This window comes from Schistocerca piceifrons, chromosome 3, assembly GCF_021461385.2.
Source record: "Schistocerca piceifrons isolate TAMUIC-IGC-003096 chromosome 3, iqSchPice1.1, whole genome shotgun sequence".
Classification (NCBI taxonomy): domain Eukaryota; kingdom Metazoa; phylum Arthropoda; class Insecta; order Orthoptera; family Acrididae; genus Schistocerca; species Schistocerca piceifrons.
The window spans coordinates 892,782,897-892,801,581 of NC_060140.1; the positions used below are offsets into that span (position 1 = coordinate 892,782,897).

Here is an 18,685-nt window from a genome sequence, read left to right on the forward strand (position 1 = left end):
ATTGGTGTCTGAAGGCATCTCAAGTCTCCAGCAATCATGCTTCCAAGGTATTTAAATGCTCTTACTTGGATAACAACCACTTAATATTTATCAGTCTCCTCTATTTGCTGATCGCCATACACTCTGTTTTTGCTGTACTGATTCTCATCCCTAATTCCACATACACACTTCATTCAGATCTTTTTTACAGTTCACTTACTTTCTGCCACTAATACCATGTCATCGGCAAATCTAATACATTTTATTCTCTTTTCGCCAATACATACACTTCTTTTCCACCTGAGAGCCTTTCGCAGTAATCTCTTCGATTTAAGTTGAACAATAAAAGAGAGATACAACAACCTTCTCTAATTACCCTTCCAGTTCTGCTTCCTCCTGACAGTTCATTTCCAATCCTTATTCTTACTTTCTATTGTAAATATAGATTCTGTACCAGTCGTCTCTCCTCCTAATCTACACCTTTCATCTTCAAAGCATCAATCAGTTATGTACTATGTCAAAAGCTTTTTCCCAATCAATAAAAAACAGCATCACTTTCTCTACCTTTCTGAACATATCTTTCCCTATGATTCTTACAGGCCAATAACACCTCTTGCTCTTTTTCCTCTTCTAAATCCAAACTGTTCCTCCTCAATCTGCCTATCCAACTTGCCATTCAACATTCTCAGCAATATTTTACCTGCATGAGAAATTAGATTCTTAGTCCTACGCTCTTCACATTTTTTGGTATTTCTCTTTCTCTCAACTGGTGTCATTACCACTGCAAGAAAAATGTCAGGCAATTCCCCCTTGTCATGTACCTCATTACACACGCACACTCTTTCCTTCCTTATCATTTCCCAAACTCTTCAACACCTCTGACAGTGAGTTATCGATCCCATGTAACTTCTGGTTCATCTCCACCAGTGCTTTACCTACTTCTGCTTCCAAGATGCTGCACCCCCTTCCATCTTTTCAGATATATTCCTCCTCTTCAATCTTGAGTTCACTTAGTATTTGATCTATTTTACACAGACATTCTATATATTCTTGCAACCTGCTCAAAACCTCTATTATTCTTCAGCTAATCTACCATTTATTCTTTCTATTTCCATATTCCTCTTCCTTCTTTCACTTTCAGAAACCATCTCCCTAGCCAATTTGTACATCATTTCATATGACACCCTCTCTCCATTTTTCTCTATTTCCTCACATTTCTCTTTCATCCCTCTTTCTTTTCTTAATTCATTTTCCAGTTCCCTGCACCTCTTCTTCCCTCCTTCATTTTTCACTTTCTCCCTTTTTTTCAAGATGTTTTCCATTATCCATTCTTTCCTGATACTTTTGCACGCACTAATTCCTAGTACTTCTTTTGCAGAATCCACAAGTCCTTATTTTTATCCATTTGTCATTTACATATTCTTCAAATTCACCTCTTCCCATTTTTCCATAAAATGGTCTCCCAACTCTGAAGCATTTACCTACCTCCTTGAGTATCTCCCAAGTTTAATCTTACTTTTGCTTCCTCACTCCACACTTTCTTCACCTTCACTTCTGTTTCCCTCATTACAAGGTTGTGGTCTGAATTTGTCTGCTCCTGGGTAAGACTTGGCATTCTTCAGACAGTTCCCAAACCTTTCTGTATTAGGATGTAGTACAACTGATGCCTTTCTCTATTCAAATTTGAGATCTATGCCTAACATCTTTTGTTATTTTCACGTAATGTGTACACCACTACTAGCGAGTTTTCTTTACAGAAGCTAATTGGCTGACCTCTCTCACTTTTTATCCCTAACCAAAATTTTCCTACCATATGGTTCTCTCTCTCTTCACCCACCACTGCATTCCAATCCCCCATAATGATAATGCAGGAATTTCTTTCTCGATAAGTTCTTGAATTTTCTCATAATATTCCTCCACCTCCCTTGACTCTACGCTGGCTGGTTGCCACACATACATGTATTAACACATCATCTTTTGAACTACAATGTAGTCATATTACGATCAATCTTCCATCAATATATTGCAGATTCATTACCTCATTTCTCAGTTTCTGTCCTATCAATATTCCAACTCAGTTTTCACCACTCTTAGTTTCCCCGAAATACAAAAGCTTACATTCTCCACTTTCTATATCTCCATCTAACGTCGCACATGCCAAACACATCTAAATCTGTTCTTTTTCATGTCCTGCTTTGCATTTTCTAATTTTCCTGCTTGTAGCAGTTTGCGGACATTTCATACGTCAATCCTTATCATTCCTTCCTTCTATCTCTCCTCCTCCTTTTCACACGTGTAGCCTCACAATGTATTCCCCCGCCAGAGATCAGAGTGAGGGAAGTTTAACTTTGGACTCTTTCGCATGAAGACATACCATATCTTGCTTGGGAATTTAACATGGTAGTATCCTGTTACTTTCCTCGTAGACAGTAGGTTGCCAAAATGGCTGTGCAGACGCTTTCTGTAGCTGCCCCTCTGGCATACAGTTGCTACTTGCTATCTTTATGCACCCAAAGAGAAAGGTGCCTCTTCATCCAGCTTCTACATTCTGAAAGACTCCGATGCCACTGCATTGAGGTCTTCACCATTACCCTGCCAAGGGATCCTTAAATGGAGCTACAAACCAGAGCCAGATGAACCAATGTTTTTTTAACAAGGTGCTCTGCCTGTAACTTTTTCCTCCCATTACTTGAGAAGTATAACAGGATTGCCACCAGCTTAGCATTAGTGTTGTGTTAATATGCATTCAATGAATTGCAAGTTGTTTTGGATAAGCAGGAAAACCTTAGTGACATATTTCATATCAGTGAGGAGTATATGTAATGTGCTATGTCAATTTTGATAAAAGGATATGTCACATTCCTTAAGCCTTCATAATGATGGAAGATGGTTGTGAGATTTGAAGAAAGTTGTGGGAGGAACGGTTTGCAATATGAGCAGGTATTATGAAAGACAAGGGTGCATCAGGCTTACAAGATGGAATGGTGAGTTAGTGTCTCCATCTGCTGTTTCTTGTAGTTTTGCAGCCATAAAGAAAAAGGTTGTTATAATAACAGTGCAAACTGTGTGTCAAGCAAAAAGCTAATGAACTGTTACTTGAATCTTGTCTGAACTAAGATGTAAAGAACAGTCAGTCACCATAATATATTTTGAAGACTGTGATGGTTATTGTGATTGGATGTAATGAGTTACTGTATTAAGAGGAGTTAATACAGCAGTTCAGTGTGCAATTATTCCAAGTGATTTGGGTAGTTTGGAAGAAAACCACAGCTCCCTTTCAGCATACAAACAACTAAGGGGAGATAAGTCCATAAACTACTATTACATTACTGTTATTTAACCCTGTCTTGCAGGTCCAAATCAGCAAAATATTGAAACAGGTGACCACAAGAAATTTTATTAATATGTGTCATCAAAAATTTCCATAAATCACTTCCTTGAGCAAGTTTCAAAGGGCATAAGGAGGGGTAGTCAAAGCCCTGGTGATGGATATGGCTGAGATTTTCAAGGCCAGTGTGGCAATAAGGGGCTAGTCAGTGGCTGGTTAACAGTTTACAAGTGACAGAGGAGGCGTCAGAGAAGATCTGTTTATTGATGAGCTGGATTGGATATCTTTCTGTCAAAGGCTCTGGTAACAATATTGGCATATTTCAACAACTCCTGCTCTCCACTGTAGATGAGTGCCATCCATAAATGGAGATGCTGTGTGGAAGACACTTTTTGGCAAGGAATGGGTGACAGGTGGGAAAGTGGAGGTACTGTTGGGGGTTGTTGCACTTTACATGAACAGACACATTTACAGAGCCACCTGAGAGGTAGAGATCGAAATCTGGGAAGGTGGTTTGTCAGGCTGAGAAGGACCTGGTACACTGATCTGGCAGTAGGTGTTGAGGTTGTGGAGGAATGCGTGAAGTTGACCTTGCCACAAGCCCAGATCATGAAAATGTCGATGTATCTGAACAAGACAAGTGGTTTCAGGTATTGACTGGATAGGAAGGATTCCTCCAGATCGACAAGTAAGTTTGCTTAAGATGGTGCCATGTGACTACCCATGACAGAACCCTGGATTCACTTATAAATTTGGCCTTTAAAGTGAATTAATTGTGGGTCAGGGTGTAGTTGGCTAGAAGGATTAGGAAAGAGGTGATAGGTTTGGTATCAGGACATTTGAGAAGGTAGTGTTCCATGGCCACAAGCTGATGGGCATGGAGAATGCTGGTGTAAAAGGACTTTGCGTGCACAGTGGCCAACAGAGGGCCTAGTTATAATGGTAAATTAACTGTGGAAAGGCGATGAAGGAAGTGAGCAGTGTCTTGAATGTAGGATAAGAGGTTACACAAAATACTTTGGAGGTGTTGATCAACAAAAGGTAGAGGTTTGTTTTATAGAAGCCTTGCAGCCAGCCACAATGAGACAACCAGTAGAGAGCCCTGTGGGTTTGGGTTTGGAGAGTAGGTAAAAGGTAGGTGTGCTGGAGGTTGCTGGTGTGAGGAGGGAGGCTGATTCAGGTGTCATGTTTTGGGATGGACCTAAGGCCTTCAGCAGCTGCTACAGGTCATGCTGGGCTTCTATGATAGGATCATGGTCATAAGGGTTGTATGCATGTTTCCCTTTTATGCATGGTTTCATTCCGGAATCTCCATTATTATTATTATTATTATTATCATCATAAATGGTTTTGTTATTTTTTTCTGTGTATTCTTTTTGTGTTATTACCACAGTTTATTTACTTAACAGGTTACAAAATCACAACAGTTCACTATATATGTTCAACATTCGAAATAAAGTTTTAAACAAATAACAATAATCATGCATCCCAAATTCTTCTACACAAATCTGTCTTCATAAGGCCCGACATTGTCAGGTGAGGGAGATAAGAGCTATCTGCATTATTTATTATAAATTTTAATGGCCTTGATTACAGTATAATGCAAATACACTATACTGTGATGAAGCCCTTTAAACTCTCTAATAAATCTGTCTTCATCTGACATCATACAGAAAAATCTTAATGTATTGGGTCTAGTGAGACCTTGGTGGCCCGGTAATGGTAATGTCATGACTAATCCAAAAATTGCGTAATGTATAACAAGGAACTGCCTCGAAAGTGTTAAAAGGTGGAAACACTCCATCCTGCTGTGAAAGTACCTTCCATTCTATGTAGCTAGTGAATCATCCACTAGCCCTTTGGGGCTGGGTTTGGGGAGTAGGTATAAGGTAGGAGTGCTGGAGGATGATGGTGTGAGGAGGGAGGCGGATTCAGGTGTCATGCTAGTAACTTTCACAATCTTCCATTCCTCCAAAATAAAAGTAGCACTGTGTTCTAACTTCAACAACTTGGAACAAAGAATATGTACATATATTTTTTTGTTTTTAATATTCATTTATGTCTCCTCCTGGGATACTGACCTCCTCCCGTAGTATGAGTTGTATAAGTTTGTGTGTGGCCCACTTAATAACAAAAGCAGTCTGGTATGGAGAACAATAAACTGAATTAGGAGACTACATTGTACCAACATGTGAGACTATAAATGACAGAAACTGAAGTAGTGAATCTTTTGTTTTAATTACATTCGTAATTTATCATGTCTCCATTATGGAGTAGCTGTTAAAAAAATTCAATGCACCTGTGTTGAAATCATAGGTAAATAACTGCAAGAGTTCAGCATATTTAATATCTGTCTAGATTTGTATAAATGGTTGAAACATACTGAACTGTGGCACAGCTGAAAATCTGTGTATGAAGTTTGATCAACACACAGTCTTGTAGTGTACACTGATTCAATTAAGCTTGTAAGAACAAGAAATCATTCAAACATGATGGTAAAAAAAAATGGAAGGCACAAGACAGATCAGGTAGAACTGAAGCTGCAATGGCATATTTAATATCTGTCTAGATTTGTATAAATGGTTGAAACATACTGGACTGTGGCACAGCTGAAAATCTGTGTATGAAGTTTGATCAACACACAGTCCTGTAGTGTACACTGATTCAATTAAGCTTGTAAGAACAAGAAATCATTCAAACATGATGGTAAAAAAAAAATGGAAGGCACAAGACAGATCAGGTAGAACTGAAGCTGCAATGGCACAGCTGTCAGTAACTTATTCATATGTAATGTTCTGAAGATCCCATGGACATTCAGGGATGTGTAACAATTTAAGGTTTGAAACTATGTTTAAAAGCTTGCTACTAATTATCAAAGGATGAGTAGAGTCTGGTTAATTCGCACTCCATTGTAAAAAAAGCTGTTTTTTCACATATCTCGATCTTTATGACATATCTCCTGAACTATACATTGACAATGAAATAATTTCGCAGGTGCTCTCATTGGAGTATGTGTATACTACATGCACTATGTGTTGTTAACAGAGTTAGCAGTAAGTAATAAATTAAAATATCATGCATGCTTGATACTAAATTTTTACTGCATGAACAGCAAATACACAGAAAGCGATAAACATTTTTTCCTTTCATTATTCTGTGTGGGATACCATTGAGAAAATTTTTTGAAAAGGTTTGAAAGTATGTAATAAGATTGTTGGAAGTCACTAAGGGCTCTTTCTCCAATTCTGGATGAATAGTTTACATAAACATCAATATTACAAAAAGGATAAATTGCTACTCACCGTAAAACAACACACTGAGTTGCGGACAGGCACAGCAAAAATATTTTTCGACACTGAGCTTTTGGCCGAAGCCCGGTTCATAATGGAAAACACGCACAATCACACAAGCAAGCACACCTCACACACACATGAACACTTCTTGGCCAGAATGCAACAGCGTTGCATCACAAAGCAGCAATCCCGAGTGGGGCAGGGAAGGGAAAGAGATGGCAGGGTACAGTTGGTTGGGAGAGAAGTTAGCGCAGCTTGGCAGAGTGATAGGGACTAGATCATGGCAGGACAAGGCTGCCAGGTGCACCATCCAGAGGCTGGAGGGGGGGCAGGGGGGGGGTGAGAGGACAGGGAGTGGGAAAAGAGAGGAGCAGAGATGGGGAAAAGACTAATGAGTGCACTGGCAGAGAGTGGTGCACAAAGAGGGTGAGATGGTGTGAACTGTGAGGCGGTGATAGGCCAGGGACAGAAACTGTTGGGTGGCGGGTATGGGGGCAGTAGCTTACCGTATGCTGAGGCTGGGATGATTTCAGAAGTGAACAATGTGTTTTAAAGAGAACTTTCATCTGCACAGTGCAGAAAAGCTGATGGTGGGAGGAGGATCCAGATGGCTTGCGTTGTGAAGCAGCCATTGAAATCAAGAATGTTACGTTCACTTGCATGCCATGCCAGAGGTGGGCGATTTTGCTCTTGGCCACAGTTAGGAAATGGCCATCCATCCTGGGGGGATAGGAATGGAATAGAATAGGAAGTGTTGGGTGGGTGGACTGGGCAGGTCTTGCACATGGGTATTAAACAAGGATATGATCCTTGTGGCTTGGGATTGGGAGTGTCCATCCCTATGTCACACCAAATCCCACCCCTTGCCACAAGGATTATATCCCTGTGGAATATTCAGGTGAAAGACTTGTTCGATTCATCCAATCAGCACTTTCTATTTCAGCCCTGTCACAGGCTGCCCTGTCACAGGCTTTTCCTTCCCCATCAGAGGCCAGGCCACCTGTGAAAGCAGCTATGTCATATACCAGCTCTGCTGCAATCATTGCACAGCTTTTTATATTGGTGTGACTACCAACTAGTTCTCCACCAGGATGAATGCTCATGCTTGATTTCAGTGGCTGCTTCACAACAAAGGCAGTCTGGATCCTCCCTTTCATCACCAGGTTTTCCTGAATTGTGCAGGTGGGATTTATCCTTACAAGATATCGTCCACTTCTGAAATCATCTTGGATTCAACCTACAGCAATCTATTGTCCTCACACCCTCCACCCAACAATTTCTGTCCCCCCTGTCTATAACAACCTCACAACTTACATTCCCTCACCCTCACTGTACACTGCTCTCTGCCAATGCACTCACCGGTCTTTACCCCATCTTTGCATCTCTCCCTGTTTCCACTTCCCCTCCCTCACTGCCACTGGACACTGCACCTCGCAGCTTGTCCTGCTATCATCTAGCCCTTTCAAGCTCCTCCAGGCTGCGCTGCCTTCTCTCTCCCCAGCCGTATCCTGCTATCTCTTCCCCTCCCCACTCTGGATTTCTCCTTTGCAAATCAACACAGTTGCATTCTGGCCATAGTTAGTGGTCATATGTGCTTGCCTGTATGAACATGTGTGAGATTTCCTTTCAGAAGAAGGCTTTGGACAAAAGTTCAATGTGTAACAGTCTTTTTGTTGCACCCGTCTGCAACTCAATGTGTCATCTTTACATTGAGGAGCGAGCTATCCTTTCCACAATATAGTCTAGCTGATTTGCACACTGTGAGATATGCTGACTCGAGATATTTACACGCTTTCTAACTTTAATACTTGGCTTACTGAGTTAAAACTTCAACATAACATCTCTGCTACATAGGCAATCATGTATGCTTGCAAATTGGAGGTTGCCTATCTGCTGGCTTCCAGGGACAACAAAAAATTCATTTCTTATGCAGTCTTGGATCATTAATTACAAGTGTTTACAAAAACATTTTATACACTAGAATATTGCTCAAATAATGACAATAGCTTGCAACTGCACATCCTCTGCTGCACTGTCACGATTATATTCCTCTTCACAAAGCATACCATACATTAATTTTCAAAGAAGGCCAGGCAGGGGTTTTGAATGCACCTGCTGCAGGGCCCCACTTGAGCTCCAGTGATGTGTGTGGTCACAATGTTTCAGGAATAGATAGCTATTTGTCTCTTTAACATATCTGAACTTAATGGAAATCCTGACCTGAATGTTAAGCCTTGTGAGGTCATACATGCTGAAGGTTACAAACCTGGGATTCTGGAATTAACAGCAAAGGACGTCGTACACTGATTAGCCAGGACATTATGAACACCAGCCTAACAGCCGTTATGTTCGCCTTTGGCACTGATAACAGTGGCAACGCATCATGGCATCAAGGCAAAGAAGCCTTCGCAAGCCATTTGAGGGAGCTGGCACCACATCTGCACACACAAGCTGCCGAATTCCCATAAATTCCAGGCAGTGGGGTGATGACCTCTGACCCCACATTCAATAACATCCCAGACGTCTTTGAAAGGGTTCAGATCTGGCGAGCTGGGGGGCCAGCACATCAACTGGAACTCGCCACCATGTTCCACAAACCACTCTTTCACACTCCTAGCCTTGTGACATGATGCATTATTTTGTTGAAAAATGCCATTACCAATAGCAAACATCACCACCACAAAGAGGTGTACATGGTCTGCAACGAGTGTACGATACTCCTTGGCCGCCATGGTGCCTTGAACCAGCTCCACTGGACCCATGTACGAGTGTTTGGTGCAATGTGTGTTTAGACACACCTGCACTCTATCCAGCACTTAAGTTTGATGTTAGTTCCTCCACTGTTCACTGGCTGTACTGTTTTACCAGTCTGCCCAGCCTACGAAGTCCGACATCTGTAATGAGGGGTGGCCACCCAAAGCCCATGACGTCTGGCTGATGTTTCACCTGGATTTCACCATGTGTTGAAAACACTCACTACAGCACTCCTTGAACACCTGGCAAGTTTTACAGTTTCCAAAATGCTCGTGCCAAGCCTCTGGGCCATCAAAATCTGCCCTCTGTGAAACTCAGATCACACGACTTCCCCATTCAACACACGAACAGTGTGCTCACTGATACTACAAGAGCCATGTGTGTGTCTGACTAGTAGTCATTCCTCTCTAGGTGACTCTGCTATCAACTGGACGTGCTGGAATCGATAGTAGGTCAGTGGTCATAACGTTCTGGTTCATCAGCGTATTTGAAAAACTTATGCCATGAACTTCTGAAGAACATATGTGAAATGATTATGCTTACACTGAAAATACGCTACATATAGTCAGTCTGCAACTGAAGATCAAGCAGACGAGTCCCCATATTCTACCCTACTACTATATTAAACAGCCTGGATGTAATACTTGTGGCAAGGTTATACTGACTGTTTCATAGTGAGCACTTAAAATCAGTGGCAATGCAAATGCACATGGGTCTTTTTTTCTTTTTTACTGAATGTGTTAACACTATAGAATACACTACTGAATATAAGAATAGCTAATGTAACTAATGCACAACAACAGTCTGCATAAATCACTGCACTGCTCAACAGGAAACTGATTCTCAGTGTTCCTGTATGGCAGTTCTAACTTTGTTCTGGAATAGGGCACATTCCCAACACCAAGTGCCACTCGCTCTTCAGTTTACAGACTGAATATACTAATCTTTAATAAGATATTAGTGTTTTTAGACTCACTGGCTCTGACAAATTCAAAAGCCACCAAGGTGCCTTTAGTCAGTATCTTACAAAAAGCTAATCAGTTAGCACATTGCATTCTTTCATTTGCACATCATACGAAGCTGATACCAATATTACAATTGTCACAAGAACAATATGTAAAATTTAATATATGAACTATTCATACATAGAGGTTTTAATGGATTGATACAATGACAGCAAATATGTGAATCAAATGGTTCAAACGGCTCTGAGCACTATGGGACTCAACTGCTGAGGTCATTAGTCCCCTAGAACTTAGAACTAGTTAAACCTAACTAACCTAAGGACATCACACACATCCATGCCCGAGGCAGGATTCGAACCTGCGACCGTAGCGGTCTCGCGGTTCCAGACTGCAGCGCCAGAACCGCGCGGCCACTTCGGCCGGCAAATATGTGAATCAATTCCTGAAATACGAGATGTTCTGGAGTTCTTCCTTATGCTGCATCCCCACAGGTAAACTTTGAAAATAAACAACAGGAAAAACTCAGCCAGAAACTTGCAACTATGGAACATCAACATTCTTATTCATCTTCAGAATAAACACTACGAACAAACTTATCACAATGAAGATTACACTCAGCTAAAAGTTAACCAATTCATGAAATGACTTTCAATAATACAGTCAACACTTTACATGTTTAACATTCTAATCCAGCTGGAAATTTGAGTATGTGCTGTTTAAGTAAGAAGCCACTTAAGTCTCCATTTGCATAACCACACACTATTTACAGCAGACCAGTTCAGAGCAGTTGTTATTTGGTGATAAACAATAATGTCAACTTTAGGAATAAAAAAGTCAAAGATGAAGAGGCGAAGTTTTAACAATATCTGAACAGCTCTGTTTGGAAACTTTACTATTCTAAAGCATTCTTCACACAAGAAGTGAACATAGATACATTCTCAACATGGGTAGCAACTGCTCAGAAATGATCACATAATACACCTTTATGCAATATGTTTCTGCTGCACTATCCAATGGCAGTTTTTTTTAACATCTGGTATGCCAACCACACAGGTTTGGATTTGGCACTGAAAAATGTAAATGCATGAAATGGCCACATTAACTCTACTACACGTAACTGACAAAGATTGGTGGGGAACATCCTAAAGAAGACTGCAGATAATGAATTCCTCAACAACATTAAAAAAGTTTTAAAGGAAGGCTCTAAAAATAGTCAGATTTAAGTTTGAAAAAATATAACACAGATCCTTGCATCTCAAGCAGCATTGTCAAATGTATTTTTCATTTTGTGAAGAAAAATTCCCACTTGTACAAACATTTTGAAAGAGCACAGAAAAGTCTTACCACTGACAGCTATATTTAGTATCACAATCAACCTCAAATAAATGTCACATGGTTTGAGTTTTCTCTCAAATATGCTTCAGTAACAACCATAATTTGTGATGCAAGAGAACAAGCCTCGGTACACAGGAGAAAGGAAAAGTGAGGTCTTCACAGTCAACTGTATACGTTGATCAAACGTCCAAACTGAAGCACAGTAAACTTTAATCTTCTTTACTTACAAAGTAAGTTTGAGTACATATTCACATATCACAACAGCTGTCTGAAAATATACTACAGATGGAACATTTCAAAATTAAAGCATCAGGATGTCAACTTTCTTTAATATTTTAGTGGCAGAAAGCAAGCAAACTGCTCTTTTTCTGATAGGAGAGCAATCGTAGTTTACAAGCTTTGCACCATTAAATATACAGCAGTTCTACCACAAAGCAGTAGAAGAATCCATCAAGAAAGAAAGTTTTATAAACGTAAGTAATCATTACCATCTGGGAGTACGTTTTCTTGGAGAAATACACAGTAGAAGCAGTTGAGTGTCTTGGAAAGATATTTCATACTGATAAGAAACACTATGTTTTTTAAGGAAGAAATTGCAGAAAACTAAAGAACACTTCAGTATAAAATTATTTCTTAAAATAAACAAATCTGTTCAGAGGTAAACAGACGTAAAAATGTATCGCAAACTATATTTAATGGGACGTCCACATGAATTAAATCTCTCATTTAGTGAAAAACATAGTTTAAAGGTAACAAAAATTAAGGGCGTTTCTCTCTCTCTCTCTCTCTCTCTCTCTCTCTCTCTCTCTCTCTCTCTCTCTCTAAAAATGGAGCTTTGTACTTTATACACTAAAATATCAAATAAATAAGCTATTAAATGCAGTAATTCATGTATCCAAATAGAATAATCATGTCTATCTGTCGTCCATACACATGTATTAAAAATCAACTTTGTCAGACTGGCTTCCCAAGGAAACACCATTACCCTGTAAATGCTGTACACCATTTTAAACAGATTTCACATAGGTAAATACATCTGCTTGAAATAAGGACAGAATTACAGTTTTCATTTCAGTTTACTGGATAATGAAGCAAATCAGCCACCCATCCCCCAAGAAAATAATCTTTTCATTTCCCACCCCTGAAACAAAATGCATAAATAAATAAAAATCACTATTTCTTGTAGAAATCTTAATTTAATATCTGAAGTTATATCAAGACTCAATACTATATTTCACAATCTATCACAATGATTGATACAGCTTTTAATTTTGTTTCAATCTGGAAATATGCAGTGTCTGAAATTGATTAACAATGGAAGTCACTTAAAATATGTATCTATTAAAATTTAAATATAGTATCTGCATGACACATATGGATAAAAAAACTCAGCAGCACACATAATAAAATACAACTAAAAAATTATATAAAAGACAACAAATTAATTTGCATGTATATTAAGTATGTACAAATAAATTTTCTTTATGTACAATTTATAAATATATCAGCACAGTCAAGACATTTAAAAACCAAAACACAAAAGGCTCTGAATTACAACAGTCTCCAACACACAGCTTTTATACAATTTAATAAGATATGAACACAAAATGGAAATTACGTGTTTCCCAAATCATCTACGATTAGGAGTCAACCAAGTGTCCCAACTATCTGAAAATTTTGGTCTCTTTTTCCGGCACGATCTTCTGTTATTAACAGTATCATCTTTGATACTGTCATCTACAAAATCCATTTTTGTAACAGGAGTATATGTTAACGATGAGGAAGAGGCACTGCGTAGCCGCCTGTTGGATATACCAATTTTAATTGTAGGTACTATCTGATATTCAGCAAGATTAGGAATTCTTTTGACTTTTACACACGGTTTTAGCTCTGAACAAGTGCTGGAGTCTAAACTTCCAGTTCGTAGAAGTCTGCTATGTTTTTCATGCCTCACATTATACGTAACAGGAACATTTTCTGAAGGATCTTTATCAGTTTTTTTATCAGATTGGCTGGATTCACTGGAGACCAAAGCAGAACTAACTAAATCACCCTTTGAAACTGAGTTACCCAGTGGGGTACATGTGCTATGCATACCGTTGTCCTCTATCCTCTCCCAGGGTTCTGGAACTTCAATCTTTTCAGCTTTGTCAGGATATTTTTGCACTTCAGTGTCTATGCCTAAGCTACCAGAACAACCTGCATTAATACTGACATCTAATGGAACTTCAGATTCTGTAGGCTTGCACAAATCTTCCCCATCATGCTTGTGAACATTATCAGAATGTTGCACAGGGATATTTTCATTGCTCTTTTTAAACCTCAAATAGAATTTCCTCCTAAACTTTTGTTTGTCCACAGGCCACCCTGTCCGATTCTTTTTCCTCTTTCTCCGCTTGCCACGGATACCCTGTCTTCCTTCTAAAACATCAGAATACGCAATTGTATCACATGTAGATGAGGCGCCACATTCAGAACTGTTACATGACATCTCTCTCATGGCTGGACAAAATATGTCTACACCACACCTGAGGCAATCCTTGCTACTTACAGGGGGACCTGGACAGTGGCAGTCAGTAATGTTACTGAGTAATGAAACTACATCCACTGTTGGACCACCTCTACTACAAGTTTCAGCCTTTGGAATGCAGTCTATGGTATCTTTTGACATTGTTGCTAAACTGGCCAACACAGAATGATCAATATCAATTAGATCTGACTCTCTTAAAGGCAGCTGATTTAATTTCTTAGAAAATTTCTCTCTCTGAGATTTGCTCTGTTTCTTACAAATGACACGACTAGATCGAGGTGTTCTTAATTTCACTTCACTGTTGTCATTTGTATTTCTTGGTGAAGCACTGATACAGCTTCCACTGCTTTCTGGAAAAGATTCCAGCATTTCATCAATATTCTGAGCAAGCTCACTAAAATCTTTCTTCAGTTCCGACGGACCTTCAACAGTTGACATTTCTCCCAAAAATGAAGTATTTGATCGCTCATCTTTGTTTTGCACATCTTCATTAACAACATCATCGGATGATGATGGGCCATCATCTTTCACTGGTGGTGTATCCTCTTTGAACTTGTCTGGCTCTTTACGTTTTCTGAAATGCATAAGACTTGACAGTATAGCCAATGTAGAAGCATGACAGCGCGGAGACTTTCTAGGTTTCTTATCTAGCAAATGGGCAAATCTTTTCTTCTTCTTTCTAAAAGAAACTGGTGTGTCAACTGATCTGGTGCAAGAAGGAAGGTTACTACTTGCTGCAGCAGCTGCTAATTCAGTTGGGGACATTTCATACGGAAGCAGAAAAGATTTCCAGAATGATGTGTCAATTGGACACGAGAGGTAAATCTCATTTCCAGTATCTTGTCTCTGATATGTTTGGTACCACGGCTCTCCCTGCGGCGCAGCTTCAAAAGAAAATCGCAGTCTATCAAGAGACAGATCCTTTGTAGCTAATTCATTGCCATTCTTTTTGTCACTGGACTCCTCTTTCTTAACACCTGTTTCAACAATTGCCTCAGGGGTATTCTTTACCTCATTCTCAGCATTCAATTTATCATTTAATCCTTTCCTTATTGCTTCCAGAGATTTTACATTAAATTGCACCAACTGACTATCCGATGAATTTAAGCTATTTTCTTTATTTGAATCACATGTGTGACTATTTTCACTTGACTTTTTATTATAGTTACTGTCTGTTTCTGACCCCTGAGTCTCGCTGATATTCATCTGAGGCAGCACACTACCTTGGAAACGTAACCGAGATCCAGGTATTTCAAACTTGTAATAATCTAAATTGTCATGTATGAATGCTTCAGCATGTGTACGTCTCTTTCGGTGTCTCCCAGAAAGTGTATTTGCATCCGAAGTACTTCCAACACTGCATGCATCTGCTGATCCCAAAGAACTGTCATCAAACTGATGCACACTAGCCAAGCGTCGTTTCCTACCACGAGAAGTAATACCATTTTTTGATTTTCTGGTTGTTACTTTCACTTTTCTGTGTACTTTTCTGTATATACGACGTCCCTTTTTGCGGCCAACAGCTCGTTTTGCTTTCCACTTTGCTTTTGTGTCACCATTGTTACTTTTCTTGACAATTTTCAGTTTAAGTGCCACACATTCATCATCTGAAGATTCATTTGATGAAACCTTTTTCACTGGCTCGCCAAACATGAAATTCTCTGCTTCATTGCTCAACAGGGAAAGTTCTGAAAGCCGAATCCTTGTTCGGCTTGGACCACTCCCAGAACTTTCGGTCTTCGATTCCCGCTGTTCCTCAGACTCACAGCTGGCTTGCTTGTTAGAGCTGTCATTCTTCTCTTCAGTCTCCTTACACTCATTCACAGTGAAACACTGGGAATCTGTTTCTTTCCCACCATCTATAGTCTTGCGGATGGTACTCTTGTTATCAATGCTATTTTTATGCAGGTTGTTATTTTTAGTTTCACATGAACTACTCTTGCCTTGATCATTATCAATGACACCAGACTCATTATGATTAATGCTATTCTCAATATTATCAAGACTGTTACTGCAATCACTCTCAGGTTTTCGACAACTTCGTAGCCTGCACCTTTCTGATTCATCTCCCTGATTGTCCTTAGTAACACATTCACTGGAAATTTTTTGTTCGATGTTTTTATGCTCAAAGTTTTTCTGATCATAATTATTTTTATGACCACCACTACAATTAACCAAACCAGAATATTGTTTACTAATGTTCACTGGCGACACTTCAGCCTCCTTGACAAAAGCGTGACCCATTTCAAAAGAACTTCTGCTTGTGACAAAGTAACCACTTGACCGAAGTTTGTTGTTTTTCATTTCCAACTTGTAGTATGCTTTATTATCCTCAATTAGCTTTTCTTCAGCAGTCAAACGCTTTCTTTTACGAGCAGGTGTACCTGTGGCCAGATGGGACACTGTCTCTTCAACATCCCTAGTTGTTCTTGCCGGTTGCGGATGTGAGCTTGAATCTGGAGCCTTTTCCTCAGCAGTTGTTGCGACCAAACCAGCCTGGGGCCAGAAATGGCTTCGAGACCTCAGATGGTGTCCTGTTTCTCCCGTTGGTTGTTCACAAGAAGCCAACTGTTTGGGCTGGCAGCTACGAGGTTCTTCACAGTGGTTATTTTTCTGATTTGCTGATGGTAATGTTACCTCAGCTGCACACTTCCCACCAAATCTTGTCTCATAACAATGCATGCTTGAACTAATATTCCACAGCACCTGCAACAATAATGACAGAGGTACCATGAAATTCTATTATAACAATTTCTTAGAACGAGACAGAATAAAGATTTATAAGGAAAGAGGACAACACAAGACAAATGCAGCCATTCTGGTTGTCTGTGCAATACACGTGGTTGTAACACACATGGTTAACTGCACAATTGCAAAAAGTGAGGCAAGTATAAAAATCCAATATGTCTTGACATTACGAAGTAATATAGTGGCCTGCCTATTTATTGCTGCAATGAAACTCCCATATTCCACAACATATCACAGTGAAACACTAACTACAAATGCATTAAAAGTTGTTACTTAACGTGGTCTGCCTTCACATCACTTTTGAACTGACTGACCAAATCTGTCTTCAGGAGATCTAAAATTTAATGTGGATTTTAAACTATGGGACAACTCTGTATTTTTCATGTTGATAAGACATCGACAGAGGTGATGAGTGACAGAAAAAAGTTCTAGGACTGAATGGAAATTGAATCCCAGACTTTTGTATCCCACTTATCCACTGAATTACTATACTACAAGGGGAAGACAAAAAAGGAGGAAAAATAAAGGATATATGAAGTAAACAAAGTGCAGCCACTAACAGAAACTTATTTTCCATGGTATGGACATCATAACACAAACAATGTCAGTCAACAGAAAAATTTTGAAATCTGAACTAAACATCCGAAATTTGTAATTGTTTTGGCATGTAAATTTTGTCCAAATAATGATATTTTCATGAGTAATGTGGCAATAATTATCATAGGGGCTGTAGCATTCAATGTAAAAGCTCTTCACATAAGCAAGAAACATAACTATTCTAGATATTTCTAATTTCATTCAGTGTATGACATCGACTGGGACATCATAGCATTCATGTTTTAGTGTCATGTGTGGACATATCAAAGCCACACCTCTTAACTAAATTTGGCCACTGGAAGTCGCTGTATTAAGGACAGTAATTTAAGGTCATTGTGCTGCAAAAGTATTTTATGCAATGACCTTCCCCCAACTGCATAGAAGTGGATTAAATGGTAGTAGCAAGCTGGAGATTCCAAACAGCACTTTACACCACATTTCAGAAGCAAGAAAATATATTACTAGCCGAAAGCTCTTGGGAGGACCAATATTTAGGTGCTGTGCAGCTCCTCTACACTGAATCACACCATAATTCAGTAGTGACTAAACAAAATCAAATCATCATTGCAAAGGGCCTCATCAAAGGGGACTTCGAAAGTAAGTTACACATGTCCCAAACTGAGATCATTGCACAAAAAGAGTGGTGCATTGTGAAAAGTGAAACCATATTCTTGGTTTCCTGCAGAGACAGTTCTGCACAGTACAGATAACAAGTGCATTACAGTATGGGAGTGAAACTGTGCAGCAACTAGAAACATACTCCAAAGCTTAAGTACGCAAAACAGAACACTACTTGTCAGCAAATTGTCTAAACTGCACACAGATTCATCATGAAATTCTGGCAGTCCATGGACCAAATGCACTGTCACATGCACCTGCAGTGAAATAGTGCCAACAATTTGGCCAAGGTTGCACAGAAGTGGGAGATGCTGAACAGGAAAGAAGGCCATGGAAATCTAACACAGGCAACAATGTCCAGGCAATCTAGGAACTGATTTGCAGAAATCACAGGTTTTTCAATGAGGGACATATTCACTCAGCAGTTCTTAAAGGATTCCATGACCAAGGGCTCGATTTCTATTGCCAAGGAATTTAACAACTGTCAAAACGTTCCAACCATTGTTTACAGAGGAACTTTGTTTCTGGGATAGTTTTG

The 18,685-nt window shown here is 39.5% G+C and overlaps 1 protein-coding gene across 5 annotated transcripts in view; it reads right to left on the reverse strand.

The window, feature by feature from the left end:
- Nucleotides 1-12,926: 12,926 nt before the first annotated feature.
- Nucleotides 12,927-18,685, reverse strand: part of LOC124788047 — a 108,472-nt gene continuing 102,713 nt past the window's right edge. For 3 of the 5 annotated variants that reach the window (XM_047255112.1, XM_047255111.1, XM_047255114.1), the window contains one exon: nt 12,930-16,890. In XM_047255112.1, the coding sequence (XP_047111068.1) occupies nt 13,285-16,866 (3,582 nt within the window). In that variant the 5' untranslated portion in view covers nt 16,867-16,890 and the 3' untranslated portion in view covers nt 12,930-13,284. Of the gene's footprint in view, nt 16,891-18,685 lie in introns of all 5 variants that reach the window. The other 2 variants (XM_047255110.1, XM_047255109.1) reach the window with 2 other exon arrangements.